General features: G+C 50.5%; 1 protein-coding gene across 5 annotated transcripts in view; it reads left to right on the forward strand.

Annotated features, from left to right (window-relative positions):
* SLC26A9 (solute carrier family 26 member 9) overlaps nt 1-15778 on the forward strand; it is a 28816-nt gene extending 13038 nt beyond the window's left edge. For 3 of the 5 annotated variants that reach the window (XM_019752525.3, XM_074322085.2, XM_074322084.2), the window contains exons 6-21: nt 264-428; nt 977-1129; nt 1467-1549; nt 2316-2463; nt 2747-2860; nt 3060-3137; nt 3615-3710; nt 5401-5507; nt 6267-6336; nt 6469-6561; nt 6699-6812; nt 7458-7739; nt 8816-8870; nt 10010-10155; nt 11592-11663; nt 12902-15778. In XM_019752525.3, coding sequence (XP_019608084.3) covers nt 264-428; nt 977-1129; nt 1467-1549; nt 2316-2463; nt 2747-2860; nt 3060-3137; nt 3615-3710; nt 5401-5507; nt 6267-6336; nt 6469-6561; nt 6699-6812; nt 7458-7739; nt 8816-8870; nt 10010-10155; nt 11592-11663; nt 12902-12949 — 1824 coding nt within the window. In that variant the 3' untranslated portion in view covers nt 12950-15778. Of the gene's footprint in view, nt 1-263; nt 429-976; nt 1130-1466; nt 1550-2315; nt 2464-2746; nt 2861-3059; nt 3138-3614; nt 3711-5400; nt 5508-6266; nt 6337-6468; nt 6562-6698; nt 6813-7457; nt 7740-8815; nt 8871-10009; nt 10156-11591; nt 11664-12901 lie in introns of those variants that run through there. The other 2 variants (XR_012492839.2, XR_012492840.2) reach the window with 2 other exon arrangements.
* The last annotated feature ends 1487 nt before the right edge of the window (nt 15779-17265 follow it).

A 17265-nucleotide genomic window follows, 5' to 3' on the forward strand; every position in this document is an offset into this window, starting at 1 on the left:
TCATCCACTGAGAGAGGAAACACTGGGGGAGGAATAGTTTCATTTAGAGATGAGGAAACTGAAGCCAGAGAGTGGGAGTGACAAAGAGGCTGGTGTCATAAAGGGACCCAAATCTGCTGGCACACTAAAGGGCAAGACAAGGTCATGAAGGACTCATTTCCCTAGTCCTGCTGTTGCTCAGGGCTGCATAGAACTCCTGTCCCAGGCTTGGGTCAGACAGGTGTGGGAGCTGCTGACCCTCTTGGTCATCCCCCCTCCCTCAGATGGGCCTGGGCTTCGTGCAGTTCGGATTTGTGGCCATCTACCTCTCCGAGTCCTTCATCCGGGGCTTCATGACAGCCGCTGGCCTGCAGATCCTGATCTCGGTGCTTAAATACATCTTCGGCCTGACCGTCCCCTCCTACACAGGCCCAGGGTCCATCATCTTTGTGAGTCTGGGACCGCTCCCCTGAAATGGGAAGGGGCTGGAGCAGACATAAGGGCAGAGTTCAATGTTTTAAGAAGTTGTGAGCTTCTCATCATGAGATGCTCTCAAGCAAGGGCCAGCTGACATTTGGAGAGGATTCTGAGGAGATTCACACGTTGGGAGGGAGGGTCAGACACATAACCTTCAGGGTTCACTGGGGTTCTCTGCGGTTAATCCCTACAGAAAAGCAAATGTACACTCTCCACCAGTTCCCTGTTCCCGTGTCTGGGAAAGCCTTTTTTAGTCTAGTCTCCATCCCTCCTACTTTAACTTGCACTCTTTCTAGAGAAAGAGAAAGGGAATCAGCATTCCAATTGCAGCATGAGCTCCAGACGTGCCGTTGGGGAGAGGGTGGCGGAAGATGGTACGGAGTTCATGTCCAGGGTCCGGATTCTGCTTGGTGTGCTTCCATGAGCATCGATGACCTCCCCTCACTGGGTCAGATACCCAAGGTTGGGGTGGTGTGGGAAGGAGGGTGGGGGCCCATGAGCATGATGCTCTCTCCCCCAGACCTTCATTGACATTTGCAAAAACCTCCCCCACACCAACATCGCCTCGCTCATCTTCGCCCTCATCAGTGGTGTGTTCCTGGTGCTGGTGAAGGAGCTCAACGCTCGGTACATGCACAAGATCCGCTTCCCCATCCCTACCGAGATGATTGTGGTAAGGACCTGCCTGCGGCTGGGCGTTGGGGGCCAGGCTAGAGAGGCCTCGAGCAAAGGAATCCCGCTCCGGCCAGGGCCAGGGAGCCCATATCCACCCTCACCCCTACCCACCCTCACCACCACCTCCACTACCAGCCAGGGGCACAGAAAGTCAGGAATGAATCTCTACCATCCCCCTGAAAATGGCTCCCACTCTTCCTGCTCCTCAGGGTGCTCCCCTCAAGGAGGCAGGGAAGTAGGATTTGGGGTCTCCAGGGAAAAACGAGGTTTGGGAGAGGCCCCTGCCCTGACCCCAACTTCAAGCCAATCCCCATTCTCCACTTTGGGGTTTGCAGGTGGTGGTGGCAACAGCTATCTCGGGGGGCTGTAAGATGCCCAAAAAGTATCACATGCAGATCGTGGGAGAGATCCAACATGGGTGAGTCTGGGGGCTAGGAGGCTTGGCGCCACCCCCACTGTACTCCCCACCAAAGTCTGGGCTCAGAGGCCAAGCTGAGAGGAACTCTGTGAAAGTGCATTGTAAACTCTGACACTGACCAGCTGTGAATTACTACTGTTCCTTATTATGGAGAAGAGCCATGCAACCAGCCAACGCTGGCTGTCTTATGAACAGTGAGTTTTAACTGCCACATCCCCCCAAAAAGTTTCATCCAATGTATGCTATTAAAGCAGCCTCTCTCTGATTGGTCCTTGTTGGCTCTTTGCCCTGTTCTAATGCATTGGCTCTTTTTATCCATGTGGACAGGAAGTATTAGGATTAACCCAATTCTTTAAGCATCCTCTGTGTGCCAGGCACCACACTGGGCCCTGAGAGCGGACGGGCAATGCTGTGCTCCAGAGTAGGAATAGGTGGGGGGAAGATCACAGCACTGGGGGTTGGGGGACTGCAGGCTGGTGAGCGTAAAGAGTCCAGGATCTGCGCATGAACAGATGAGGCCCTGCCACTTACTGGATCTGTGACCTTGGACAAGCCAGGTCCTCTAAGCCTCAGTTTCCTGCTTTGTCAATGGGAGTGATGGCAGCTGCCCTACAGCGTTGTACTCAGGATTCAGCTTGAAAGGGCAATTCACGTGAGACCCTGGCACACAGTAGGGCCTTGCTGGTCCCTGTGGGTTGCTGAAGGACTCAGTGTCCTCCCTCTCCTCACACCCTTGGGCCCTGCCTCCTCTCTGGCTCCTTGGCAGGTTCCCTACTCCCGTGCTGCCTGTGGTTTCACAGTGGAAGGACATGGTTGGCACAGCCTTCTCCCTGGCCATCGTGGGCTACGTCATTAATCTGGCTATGGGCCGGACCCTGGCCAGCAAGCATGGCTATGATGTGGATTCTAACCAGGTAGGTCTGGCCACCCCTGGCAGGGCTGAGCAGGATGGGCCAGGGCGCACAGAGGCCTGGCAAGGGGTACCTTGGAGCTCTGGATTGAGAGGAGTAAGACTGCCTGCCAGTGAAGAGGGGTCTCTAAACCCCAAAGCTGACCCCTGATTGGGAGTGTATGGCTTTATAGCCGTAAGTCACATCCTAGGCCCGAGATCCAGCTGCATGGCCAACGAGGTTGGGCTCCTACCCTGCTGCCCCCCCCCTGCACCCCCAGCACCCAATCCTGCCCCTGTCCCCACAGGAGATGATTGCCCTGGGCTGCAGCAACTTCTTTGGCTCCTTCTTTAAAATCCATGTCATTTGCTGTGCTCTTTCTGTCACTCTGGCTGTGGATGGAGCTGGAGGAAAATCCCAGGTGAGCGTTGTGCCAGGGGAATGTGTGTGGGGTGGGAGGGGAACAGATCGATTGCCTCAGAGAATCCCAGGGACCCACAAGCCAGGCCAGCTGCTTCTCCAACCTTCTTCTCTCCTCCTGAGTCTCCACTTCACAAAATATGTCTATTGGAAATAAATCAAAAGCGACACTGCCTATTCCCAACTCTTTCTCTGAATAGGTGGCGAGCCTGTGTGTATCTCTGGTCGTGATGATCACCATGCTGGTCCTGGGGTCCTATCTGTACCCTCTCCCCAAGGTAAGCACCCAGCAGGAGAGCAGAGGCCAGTGAAAGAGTCAGTAAGAGCAACCGCTAAGAGTTGTGCAGTGCTTTACCTATTACAAAGTGCTGCCATTGTCATACTTTGTCCTAATCACAGCCTGTGAAGTAGACAACACAGGTTTACACTCCCATTTTACAGGGGAGGGAAACTGAGGCTGCGAGAGTCTAAGTGATGTGCCCGTGGTAGCACAGCTCACCAGTTCAGGGCTGCTAGACATGGGCCGTTTGGGGACAAGGGAAGAGAGGAAGGGCAAGGTGGGGCCAGGCTGCGCCCCACGACTCTAGCACCCGCTCTCTCCAACCCTAAGCCTGAGTGCAGAGATTTGGGGGCTCTGCATGGGATGTGTTCTGGAACTCCAGCTCTGTCCTGCCAGGCTCCAGGGCCAGGTGTTTGTAGGAAGGACAGGACGAAGGGAACACCCAGTGACAAGGAACAACGTTCTGCTTTCTCAGTCGGTGCTAGGAGCCCTGATAGCTGTCAACCTCAAGAACTCGCTCAAGCAACTGGCCGACCCTTACTACCTGTGGAGGAAGAGCAAGCTGGACTGTGTAGGTACCAGGCGGCCTCGCTACCCGTCCGTACCCTGCCCTCCCCCAACCCCACAGCCCTGTCAGTTCTCCCTGTGGGGGATCCCTCAGGTCGGCTGCTTCCTAATTCACGTAGCCAACTGCCAAGAGCTCAGGTTTTGGAGAGAGACACCTTATGTTCAAATCCTAACTCAGCTGTTCACAGGCTCTATAGCCTTTAACCTCTCGGAGTCTCAGCTTCCTCATCTGTGAAATGGGTATTTTGTACTCTCTACCCACCCCTAGGGTTGCTGCTTATGAGGAAGAAACGAGATAATACAAGTAAGGAGCACATTGTCCGAATTGTATCTTGTGTTCAATAAAACTTAGCTATTATTATTTTAATAATAATAAAAAGCAAAAATAAATCATTTTTAAAAAATTATAACATAAAGCCAGGGTCTTAAGCAAGTTACTGGAATTCTCTGGAGTTCCATTTCCTTATCTAGTGAAGGTGACAGTCATACCTGCGTCACACACTGGTTCTGAAGATTAAATGAGATCATATGGGGAAGCACCATGTAACCAGAGAACGCTCTGCAAGCATGACTTATTGTTGCGATTAGTCAAATTCCCACTGCAGCTTCCACTGGACAATAGTAAGGAGGTTACCACATGTTGGTGACACTGCATTGTGTCCACTTAAGCTCCACCATAACTTGTGAGAGGATTTACTAACCTACTTTGGAGGCGACGAAACCAAGGCTCAGGGAGGTAAATGACAACTTGTCAAAGGCCACAGAGGTAGTAAGTGGTACAATCAGGATGGAACCTCAAATGTTGGGCTCCAAACCTCGAGGCGGTACTCTCTTATGGGAGGGCGCTCACCTGCACGGTACGGGAAGGAAATCCTTAAAGCCAGAGAAGTGAGTGAGAGCTCCCCAGGGAGTGAGTGATGAGCACAGGAGAAAAACAGTGTCCCGATCACCAGCCCACAGGTTAACGTTTACCCCACCCCAGTGATCCCCGCCATGGCAGTTAGTTCCTGATATTGAAAGAGCTTTCGGTTCCCATCTGATCCTCATAATTCTCTATGGAGTTGGGCAGATTTATTTCCTTTAGACAAATTTGGGGAACACTGAAGGACCATAAGGAGCAACTATCAAAACTGAATGCAATCCTGCCCCCCCCCCCCCAGGCCCCAGGCTGTGAGTGTCACCGTACTCGTCAGGCATAGGCAGCTTACTGGCAGACAGAGAAAGGGAACCACGCTTATTCATAAACCATGGGGTGCCTATCACCGGGGGAGGATCTTAACTTTCCTTAACCCTTTAATCCCTTCATGAAGCAGGTGTTGTTCCTGCTAATATTATCCCCCCTTTGTGGATTAGGCAACTAAGGCTCACATACTAGCTCGAAAGTGTGAGAATGAAATTTAGAACCAAGGACTGACCCAAGTCTCTTGCTCTTACCGTTATGCCATGCAGGCTGCCTCCCTGCGTGTGCTGGGCTTGTCTATTAAAAACCAGACAAGATCAGGGAGCCACACTCAATCTAAGGGAAATGGGCAAAGGTAACAAAAGCACAAAAACATAAAACAGTGCAAAAATTCCATGAAAATGAAAGTGTAGATCTGGGTTGTTTTAGCAGAGAATGGCTATGGCTAATACAGGAAGACTTCCTGAAAGAGGCAGTTTTCTCCTCAAGCCTACTTTGATATCTCTCCTCACAGTGTGTCTGGGTGGTGAGCTTCCTCTCCTCCTTCTTTCTGAGCCTGCCTTATGGTGTGGCAGTAGGCGTCGCCTTCTCCATCCTGGTTGTGGTCTTCCAGACCCAATTGTAAGTAACAGCCCCCGCCCCCAAGACACAACAGGGGGGCCCCTGGGCCTGCCTTCCAAGGGCTCCCATGCCAAGGCCTGGCCCAGCCCACCACACCCTGCTGCCTCTGGGCCTGGCACTGGAGCTGCTGCCAGCCCCGAGGAGAGCTCAACCTAGCCAGGACTGTGGCCACAGCCTGGGCTACCTGACTTCCCATATCCTGAAAACCCCAGAGGAAGCCGTCATGGTCTTGGAGGGCTGGGGGTCCAGAGAAAGTAAGGGAAGAGCAGGTGGGTAAGACTCAGTGTCTTTCCAAAGGCACTGCCAGACCCCAGACCAAATGAGACCCCACCCCAGGAGAGTATGAGGCCAAAGGACAGATGCCGTGTCCTTCCTATAAAAGATTAAGTAGAATAGGCCAGGGGGTCCAGGCCAGGGCAAGAAGGATACTGAATCTTAGGGAAACCCTGCCTCCTCTTCTTGAGAACTCAGGACCAGGAAGTGATGACTGCGAGGCCACTTAAGCTTGTCATCTTGTGTACCTCCACCCGTCTCCCTACTGAGCCCATCTGAGAGCTGTCGAGGGCCTGTCATTCCTCTCGTTACAGCGCAGCCACAGGCCACCAGGCATGCATCGCTAGTGCAGAAAGGCAAATACAGCACGTCCGGGGGTGAAAGGGGACACTCTCCTGCCCCGCCTCTGCCCAAGCCCCCACCCAGCATCTCTCCAGGCCTATCTGATACGAGCATTAGCTTATGTTTTTCGTTTTCCTCTTCTAGTCGAAATGGCTACGCTTTGGCTCAGGTCATGGGCACTGACATGTACGTGAACCCCAAGACCTACAATAGGGTAGGTAACCCAAGGTTATGACCTCCCTCTTTTGCCCTGTCCCCACCCCAAATAAAAGAAGGTTTAAAAACAAACAAACAAAAAAGCTAATAGAGACATTTCTGCTACCTGAGCTCATGCTCCCTGTCACAGGTCCAGGAAATCCAGGGGATTAAGATCGTCACTTACTGCTCCCCTCTTTACTTTGCAAATTCGGAGATCTTCAGGCAAAAGGTCATTGCTAAGGTAAGGCTCAGTCCTCTGGTGACCAGAGGAGCTTGCCAGAGAGTGGCCAGAAGATGGAAAAAAGGGGCCTGGCAACCAAGGGCAGGCTGCCTCCAAAGAGGGTGGAGGTCAGCCTGCTGTTTCCTCTCTCCTTGCAGACGGGTGTGGACCCCCAGAAAGTATTGCTGGCCAAGCAAAAATACCTCAAGAAGCAGGAGAAGGGGAGACTGATGCCCACGCACCAGAGGAAATCTGTATTTATGAAAGCCAAGGTGATCCAGGCCAGGAGCAGCCACTGCCCTCTCTCCTGCCTTCTCTGATCTTGCCCCTGCTGGCCCACCTCCCAACACCCTTCGAGGCAAAGACAGAAGTCTCTGTGGCCATTACCTGGTGGTTACTGAGCATTCTTACCCTTGGTGAGGGGCTGCCAGCTCTGGGGTAACCACTGAACTCCCATGTCCTCCCCCCCATTCTCTGCCTGAGGTAGGATATGGCCTATGGACTTATGACCAATCCCAGAAGGGGAGGCGCAGTAAATTTTCTGGGGTACCCAGACAACCCAGAGCATCAAGGTAGAGGTGGGTTTGGGAGTTCTGGGGGGAAGCAGGCAGGAATGGACAAGTGCAAGGAACTCAACTGTTTCCAAAGGCGCTTTGCCCCAGAGCAGAGTGGGCTGTGGCGTCAGTGCCTCCCTTGGAGGGTCCTCCAATTTTGTCTGGGTTGTGAGAGACCAACTGCAGGACCTGCGTAAGGAAGGGGCTTTGAGAGATTCCTCTTCCGTGGGGATCTCAGGCTTGCAGTCGCCATGACCAAGCTCAGTGATTCCCCTCTGCCGACACGGTCCTTGCCCTGGCTTCAGCCGCAGCGAAGTCGGGTTCAGTTGGCTGATCCCTGACTCTACCCCCCTTCCCCCCCAGACTGTATCCCTGCAGGAGCTCCAGCAGGACTTTGAGAACCCCTCCCCAACCGACCCCAACAACAACCAGACATCTGCTCATGGCGCCAGTGTATCCTACATCACCTTCAGCCCTGACAGCCCCCCAGCTGCCCACCGTGAGCCACCAGCCTCCGCTGAGGCCCCCCGTGAGCCCACTGACACGCTAGCCAGCGTCCCGCCCTTCATCACCTTCCACACCCTCATCCTCGACATGAGTGGGGTCAGCTTTGTGGACTTGATGGGCGTCAAAGCCTTGGCCAAGGTGAGGCCCTTGGGCAGAGGGGGTGCTGGTCACCACACACACACACCCTCACCCCTGCTCCCCCATGCTCCCTTTCTTTGGAGTGTTCATTCTGACAAACTGAGAGAGGACGTGTGCCAAAGAGACTAAAGGCCCCTAAGGATCCCTTTCCCCCACACATGACCAGGACTGGACGGTCTGTGTAGAGCAGGCCCAGACAGCCTAAGACAATAAATGTCTGGGGAGGGAGATCAGGGGTCCAGGCCCTACTAGCCCACCCTGCCTTAGCAACCCTCTCTAGCAGACAGCATCCCAAGTTCCTTCCCAGAACACCAGGAACCCACCCCAGAGTCTTGTAAGTTCAGTTTGGCCCTGGTTAATGTCGGCTGCTCCTTTCCACACTCACCCAGATATTCTAGCACCAGGTGGTTCCAACCAGCCAAGGAGAGAAGAAATAATATGCATGCCCCACATCCTCAGGCCAAGCAGGCAGCCCTCGGGGCACCTTGAATAAATGTATTATCTGACAACTTTTCAGCAGCCACCTCCGATAACTAAGTCAGCCAACCTCAGAGCTGGCTCAAATCAAGAAGAGCTGAGGGGAACAGTGAGCATAAGGGCTGATGTCACCATCGGCCAGGTGTGCAGAAAGCTCCAACCCTAGTGAGGGCTCGGCCTGTTTTCTGGCCTGCACCTGGAGTTGAGGTGGGCCTTGGCTGAAGCCCTATGCTCTCTGGGCTTCAGGCAGCCCCTGCAGCTTCTGCCCCTGCAGCTCTGCCACAGAGTCACAAAAGAGTTGGAGTCTGGGAATCTAAGCTACTGAAAGAAACAATCTGGCCCGATCAGAAGAGGCCATGGTGACTTTAAGTGCCCACCTCCTTGGCAAAGCCCCACTTCCTCCCCACTTCCCAGAGAAGCCGTCAGCCAACACTCCAGTGAGAAGTGGTGTGCTTTGCTGCTATTTTTATCTTTGGCTGCCGGGGCTCTTGGGGTTGCTTATTTGTTTGGCTTCCCCTCTGAAGTGCGTTTTGTGAATCACTTTTGAGACCCACTCAGAACATTCCTTTCCTTTTGCTGCCCTACCCCAACACTTCTAGCTGAGCTCCACCTATGGGAAGGTCGGTGTGAAGGTCTTCTTGGTGAACATTCACGGTAAGCGAAGGAAGCCATTTAGGAAACTGAAAGGCTGGCAAGGAGGTGGGGTGGAAAAGGTTGGAGGGACGCTGAACAGTGAAGGGGACGGAAATGAGAGAACCCATATACTTCCCCAAACTACTGTCTCCTCATAAATGCTTCAGACACAAGTGAGAAGAGACTGTGACCAGATTGTATAAACATGCCAGGGGTCTCAACAGCAGAATGGGAGATCGTGGAGTTAAAAAGGGCAGCTAGGATGCTAATTTGCCCCACCACTAATTTGCCATGTATTCTTGGCCAAGAGGCCAAGTCTCTTTATCTGTCTAGGGATCAATTGCCACCGATGTAAAATGAGGATGCTGACTAGGTGAATTTGGGGATCTTCTAAGCATAAAACACATACCGTAACCACCCAAAGAACACGCAGATATGCAGTTTTACGTGCACACGACCTCCAAAGGGCACATACATACAATCCCGCAGACACGTCCACATAGCAGTGGACTTTCACACCGTTAGCACGTGTGCAAGGAAGTGGACACACAGACACACAAGAGGATGTGAAAGGGCACATACATACACACCCCACTTCCCACAGGGTGTCGGAGCCCTTCTGGGGGGACCTGCCTAACTTCAGAACTGGCCTGAGCACATCCCAGGCTCGGTGGAAGCCCCGCTTGGGGAGAGAATCTGCAGTAGCAATGAGGTGCTGTGCGTGGACTCCAGAGTTAGAATCAGAGGCTTCCTCCCACCCTCACTGACACTCCTCAGGAAGTCAGCTCTAGGATTTGGTAGGAGTGGGCTAGGCCACACACTGGAAGTATCAGGAAAGTTCTGGGTAAACAAAAGGAAGGATGGACCCTCAGGAGATAGAACTGGCAGCAGCCTCCTCCTGGAAGTTTTAGCCTTTCCTTCTCAAGTCGCCACAAAGTACCTACTCCCTCAATCAAACTGCTTCCTTCTGCCTTGGGTTGAAGGTTCAATTCAGCATCCACAAGCTCATGTTGCCCTCTGCTGTCCAGAATTGATATTGCAAGGCCAATCCATAACCCTCAGATGCCATCGCAAGGGCACAACCTTCAGACCGCTCTCTCATTCCCAACTAATCCACAAGGGCTGTTCTATTTCTGAAGGTGGTCTTTTCCTCCTTCTAGCCCAGGTATACAATGACATTAGCCACGGAGGTGTCTTTGAAGATGGGTGTCTAGAGCGCAACCACGTCTTTCCCAGCATACATGACGCAGTCCTCTTTGCCCAGGCAAATGCCAGAGAAGTGGCCCCAGGACATGACTTCCAAGGGGTAAGGTCCAGGCACCTGGGGAATCCTAGACCCCAGGGCATTGAAATAGCAGAACCGGGGGCATTAGAAAGAACACAGAAGTTCTGGGTTCCAAACCAATCCTGAATCTGTTTCCTTACCTGTAGAATGGGTACCCTAAACCAGCATTACCTGCCTCACAGGGTTTTTCTTTTGTTTTCGTTATAGAAATAATTAATAGTTATATCTTTTAGGTCACTCAAAAGCACTTTGTATATTATAAAATCCTTCATTAATATTAATGTGCAGGTCACACAAACCCCAAAGCGTATTAGCTTATGCCTGGTATTCTGACATTGCTCACTCTGCCTCCTTCACTGTTTCTAGAAGAGACTTTGGGGGAAGGAGGGGAGTGAACCTGTTCACTTCAATTTAGCAGAGCTTGGAGATTTCTGGCTGGTGATAAATGAGAGGCTGGACCTGAGTTTTGTCTCAGTTTCTTGACATTTAATTTACTAGCTCAGTAGTGGTGTGCAAATGAGCTACAAATAACACTATCCAGGACTCCAGAAAACTGAGGAGGCAGAAAAAGCCCACCCCACTGAGGTCCCTGCCCAGGCCTCCCCAGCCACCTCCAGGGCTTCCTCTGAGCTAAGCCCCTGCCCTTGGCCTCCCAAGACTTAGTGTCCCAGCCCTTGCTAAAACCCTCCGCTGCGCCCGGTGAGTCATGGAAAGGCTTTTCTGGCCCTAGAGCAACGATTTGCTCTTTGCTTTAAGACACTGATGAAGGTGAAGCCATCTGTTCTAAGTGCTGAAAGACAGCCCAGGAACACATGGGACCTTGGCTCCCATCCTCAATAAGTAGAGGGAAACTTTGGAGGCATTGGGCTTTCTGGCTTCATGCACCTTGTCCACACAGCAAAAAGAGGGAGATTCTGGGAGAATTCTTATCATTTGTTATTGCACAAATAATGTCCTGTTATTATAGTTTATATATATATATATATATATATATATATATGATATATATACATATTACAGAATATATGCATATATATAAACACACACACACACACACACACACACACACACACACACACACACCCTTTTTTAACAGCATGGTAAGGTAGAAAGCCAGCAAAGCAAGTTTGATTATCCTACTTCTGCAGATGAGAAGGCAGAGGGAAATGGATTCCTTGAGGTCAGGCAGCTAGCCTTTGTCCTTGTAAGCTAGGTAAACTTTCCCTGCCTCTAAAATGCCTGCAGAGGGCAGACCCTGATGCACATCTGTCTGGTGTAAGGGGGGGGGGGGGGACCACAGTGGTGCTGTATCTTGTGAAGCAGGTGAGGGAGGAGAGGGAAGAGGCAGGAAGGCAGTTATGCATCAGAAAACATGGTGCTCACTAGGACCCTGCCATTTGCTCCAGACTTTGTTGTTCAGTCAGGGAGCTCATTCTGTACTGGTTTCCCCCCTCCAGGCTCCAGTGGACCCTGAACTCTCCCTGTATGATTTGGAGGAGGAGACCCCCAGCTACTGGGACTTAGAGCAGGTAAGCTGAGAGGCAGGGTGGTGGATGTGAGAAGGGGAAGGGAAGAGATCCTCTAAATCCAAAATGTTCATGCGGCCGTCTCACCTCCAGGCCAGAACAGTCCGTCACCTTGACAGCAACAACGCGTCTTTCTCATCTTTCTTTTAATAGCAGATCTTAATTCTTCTCACTGCCTGAAAGGCATCATGGGGGGAGGGAGAGACACTGGACCAAGTCTACAGAAAGAATATCTATTCTTAACTCTCCAACACACCAAGCACGTGATCCTGAGCAAGCCACACAACTCCACCGGGCCCCAGTTTTTATCATTGTGAAATAAGGGAAATATGGGTAATATCTGTCCCACATAGCTCACAAAATTAGCAGGGGATTCATTTGTTCTTTCATTAATTCAATCGGTCTCTAAGGAGTGTCTATGCTTGCCTCCACAGTTGCAGGGGGGGCATACAGCCATGAACAAAACAAAGACCCCTGCTCTTAGGAAACTTATAGTCTTGTAGGGTCAGAGGAACTCTAGGGTGTGCAAATTCTAGCAGAACAAATATTATTGCATGTGGACAGGCCTGAAGATCTGAGCGCTATGCAGATGGGAGGGGTTAGTATCCCCATAGGGCCCTGTGGTCCAGACATGAAAAGTACCACTACCCCAAAGCCCGGAATGAAAAGAAACTAGATAGAAATAACATCTCACTTTGCGTGATGTTATTTCCCATTCTTTGTGGACTTGAGTTCCGTGGTCTTCTGAGCACACCTCTGGGAGTGTTAATGGCATGCAGGAGACATTAGGAAACACAGCCGGAGACACAAAGATTTGGCAGACTGATTTCTGGGCCCCCATGGAATCTCCAGCACATTCCAAAATCGCTGTCAGGACCAAAATAGTTTATCAGAGCCAGAAATGACTTTAGAGCTTCTCTGCTCCCATTTTACCTAGTGAAGAAAGTGAAGCTACAAGGGGGGGGGGGGACGGACATGTGAAAGGTCACAGAACACAATAGGAAACTCCAAATCAGATTCCAAGCACTTTCTCCTGTCACCCCTGGACCAGTCACCTCTTAGGCTTACCCTGCCCCTCTCCTGTTCTCAAACACACACATACACACACACACACACACACACACACTCTCTCACAATGCCTCGTTCTAGCCAGGGTCCACAGGGTCACCTCTTGGTCATAGCTACTCTGAACCCAACAGGTCTAATGCTGTTCCTTCCACTCCCCTTTCCTTCTTCCACAGGAGATGTTCGGGAGTATGTTTCACGCAGAGACTCTGACCGCCCTGTGAGGGCCCAGCGGTTCCCAGGTCCCAGAGGGCCTGGCACCTGGGACTTCTTGAAGGATGAGCCTGGGATCACGGCGGGTGGCGGGTAGAGGACAGCACCTCCACCAGGACGTCTGTTCTCCTCTCTCCATTTCCTCCTCCTCTCTCGTTCCCCTGCCTTCCTCGGGGCGTCTCTAGAGCAAGCCCATCTCAGCAGCAGGGAGAGCCACCTCCTCATCCTTCTGCTGACCCTCAGGGCCCTGGGCAGCAATGAGCAAGACTGCTGCTCACGCCGCTATACCCCTCCCTGCCCTGCCTGTGGCAGCTGACGGGAGTCCCTGACTGCTGGACTTGCCGCATGTGCCAAGAACAGAAGAGAAAGTACGACTGCTGCCCTAGAGTGCAAGCTTCGAAAGAGTCTGTGGGCTTGCAGGGCTTGGTGTCAGGTGATGTCACGCTGTCACAAGACACAGGGATGAACTTGCTTAGGACTCTGTGGCTTGCCCCCTCCAGGTGCCAACTCTGTTCCTGGCAGCTCTCCGCCTTTGGGACCATGTGCTTCCCACAACCCAAGAATCTCTGTTTTGGTGACTGTGCCCCTTCGTCCTCATCTTCAGGCTGCTGAGACCTCCATCCTATTGAGCACATCAGACTCAAGACTGGGGAGTAGACAGGGTCCTCGAGGCCACCAAAGCTACCTCCCCAGGGACCGTCCACCAACGTAGCTGCCCCAGCCTCCTGAAACATTATCACTTCCCCTGCCCTCAGGGGCTGCTCCCTTCCAGTTGAAATGTAGAAACCCAAAAGGGAGAGGAGGGTAGCTGGCAGAATCCTCTGCCAGCCTAGCAACAGGTACTAATTATTCTGCATAAAAGCTTTTGGGAATTCCTCTCTGTACTGGAGACTTGGAGGGGGAAGGGTGCTAATGCCAACTTATAGCAAACTGGTGGGACCTGGGTCCTAACAGTTCCCCTGACCTCAGAGCCTATCAGGGAAAGGTCTCCCCCACTTGGGAAATCTGCCTTGTCTTTCTTTACTTGGCAATTAATTTAACTCTCAATTATCAGCTTGGGGCCTGAATCCTTCAGCCTAGAAAGGTAGGAAGCCCCCGAAGGACCAGCTACATCCCCCAACTAGTTGTAAAACATGGAGAAGGGCTGACCCAGATTGGGTCTTCCTCCATAGTGATTCCTTAACGAACTCAGGACCTGAGGCCACCTCCTTATAAGAAAGGTGAAAAGAGGGGTTAAGTCCTGTATGTATATAAGGAGGTAACTAGAAGAACCCCACTGTGACTTGAAAATAAATAGGTTCCATGTGCAAATGCTTGGGGAAATTTCCATGGACATGCACAGAAAACCTTTTGGGCTCTTGCCACCGCTTCTCCCAAGCTCTTTCAACTTCATGACCCCTGCTCAACAGGTTGGGCTCACCCAGCCTGGAAAAATGTCTTAAATCCTAACTTCAGCCTGACCTGCATTGTGTGTCTGTGTGTTAAGTAAGCCATTCAGCTGCCAAGTCTTAGAATTAAAGGAGAAGTTGCTGGCAAAGAGCCAACAGATTCTTGCCTTAAGAGCTTGGCTTCTCTGTGAATTCATTGTACCATCTGCCTGCCAATGGAACTCAAAAGTTGGAAGGTGGAAGACAATGTTATCTGGGATGCACCATGCCCAGCACCCAAAGTGCCAAATTCCAGGAGTACAAGACCTTAGCGAATGGCAACTCTCCCTCCCGTACTCGACCTCCTTTATAGTCTAGCTCAGGCCTAGGAGGTAGGGAAAGGTCATGAAGCCTCAGGACATCCCAAGTTAAAAGGTCCCTTTTGAGCCAAGTATCTAGATCTCTTGAGGACTTAATGAAGTCACCATTAACTGCCAAGGCAGCCCCAGACCTAAACGGTATTGCTGACTTACAATGGCCTGGAGTTGGGACTCAAGTGGGGAGCCTGCAACATGTCCAAGGTTATATGAGGTCTGACAATTAAGTTCACAAACTTGTTGCAATGCTATTGCTAACCTTTTGTGATATCGGAGGAATTATTCATTATGAATTTGTACCAACTGGACAAACCACCAAGTTTACTATTTGGAAGTGCTGAAAAGGCTGTGTGAAAGAATTAGACAGCCTGAACTTTTCACCAACAATTCCTGACTCTTGCGTCACGACAATGCACCAGCTCACAGGGCACTGTCTGCGAGGGAGTTTTTAGCCAGTAAACAAATAACTATTGGAACACCCTCCCTACTCACCTGATCTGGCCCCCAGTGAGTTCTTTCTTTACTGGAAGATAAAGGAACTATTGAAAGGAAGACATTTGGATGACATCCAGGACATCAAGGGTAATACGACAACAGTTCTGATGGCCATTCCAGAAAGAGTTCCAAAATTGCTGGTGTCCGGTGCTGGCGTTGGAGCATAGCTTCCCAAGGAGAGCACTTCGAAGGTGACCGTAGTGATATTCAGCAATGAGGTATGTAGCACTTTCTCTAGGATGAGTTCGCGAATTTAATTGTCCAACCTCGTCAGTACTCACAAGGCCCATGGTGGAGGTAAGATGGGAAACACATGGGGTAGAGAAAGACATGAAGAAAACTTCACTGTTGGAATACTTTGGAAAGAACACAAATTTACACAGACCACTCTCTGAACATGATTGAAGCAAGAAAGGAAGGCAAAGTAGTGAAATAATCCAGAATTTCAATACTTTTAGATGTCCTTAGTGACACTGACCTTTGAGGATGTGGTTCCTGGGGAAGGCCAGAACTCTTGAGATATTTGTGTAATTTATTTAATTTAAACACTGTTCTCCTTTTGTTCATTTTGGTAATAAAGTGCTTTTGAAATGTGAACAAATGTATGTGTTTGAGTGGTTTTAAAGAGAGGCAGAACAAGGAACCTCCAGGAAAAGCTGGCCTTGTTTTGCATTGTCTTGGGGGGAAACAACAAGGAGCTGAGACTTCACCATGAGTCTCTCAGTTCCTCTCCACATTCTGGTTTTCCACTCCTAGGAATGAATAAACAGCCATGGTCCAGCTGAAGAGCAGGGAACAGGATGAGAAGACGGGACTAAGGGATCCACAAACTCAGGACCGGTTCCCAGGCCCAGCTCTATGATTTCTGTGGCTATCAGGGAAGTGGAAATCCCATCATGTCTGTGTACCCTTCATGTGCTAATTTTTCAACATTCATGAGGTGTTTGTTAAGGGCCAATCCCATCAATACTCAGCAAAGCATTCGGAATCCTCAGTTTGTTTGGGGGAGCACACAGTCTAACCATCTTTTCCTCCCCAGTTTGTGAGACAATGCAAGGAGCATAAGGCCAAAGGATCCAAGTATCCAACAAGCTATCTGACTCCCAACTTTGCTTACTAATAGTAGGAAATGGAAGGAAATAAGAATTGGAAAAACAGAGCAAAGGGGTGAAGAAGACAGAAATATGAGGAAGTGGAAAGAGATGGGCTGCGGAGAAGACAAAGCAAAGGCAAAGGAGATGGGTGGTCAGCACAGTAGAGACAATGTGAACAAAGAGATCGGGAGAGCGCAAAAAGGGAGAACCAGGTGGAGGAGCAGGACATATTTCAGAGGCAAGTGAGTTCCAAAATAATATTTATGTAAATAATCTATTCTTGCTTTATCCTGCTCTTTCAGCTGCCCTGCAAGATCTGAGGAAATTAGCAAGTAGCATCCCTCTCATTTGAATTTTTACAGATATATGAATAATGCTATCTTAGCCTGACTCTCTCCAAAAGCAGAACCTAAGACAAAAGCTTGTGTCCAGGTAGTTAGGAAATGATCCCTGGGAACAGGAGTGAAAGTCAGGAGGAATGAAACAGGGAGAGTGGGAAAGCCAACCCAAGAATGAGTCACCGAGGTAGCCACTGAGGCGGGCAACTGGGGCTCCACCCCCCTGGGCCTTCCCAGGAGCTCTGTGAAATGCACTGATAAATTCAACTACATTTAAATTAAGACTTCAGGTCATCAAAAGACCATAAAGTGAAACGGCAAGACAAAAAAGGAGGGAAGCATTTGCAACATAAATATAACTGACAAAACATTAGTATCCACAATATACAGAAACTCCTAAGAGTCAATATGAAGACAACTCAAAATAAAAATTGGCAAAAGATATGACGATTCATTTTACTGGGAAAACAAGAATGGCAAATAAGCATATGAAAAAATGCTTAAACTACTCAATAAACTGGGAAATTTATGCTCAAGGGTTATAAATGCCTGTCAGCAGCCACTCACACACCAAATAGTATCCATCAGGCTCAAACAACTGAATAAAATCAACAACAACCACATAAATGGTGAAGATGGTGACTACATGGCCCTCT

The sequence above is a fragment of the Rhinolophus sinicus genome, chromosome 11, assembly GCF_057876585.1.
Source record: "Rhinolophus sinicus isolate RSI-liver-muscle chromosome 11, RSI-T2T, whole genome shotgun sequence".
Lineage (NCBI taxonomy): Eukaryota > Metazoa > Chordata > Mammalia > Chiroptera > Rhinolophidae > Rhinolophus > Rhinolophus sinicus.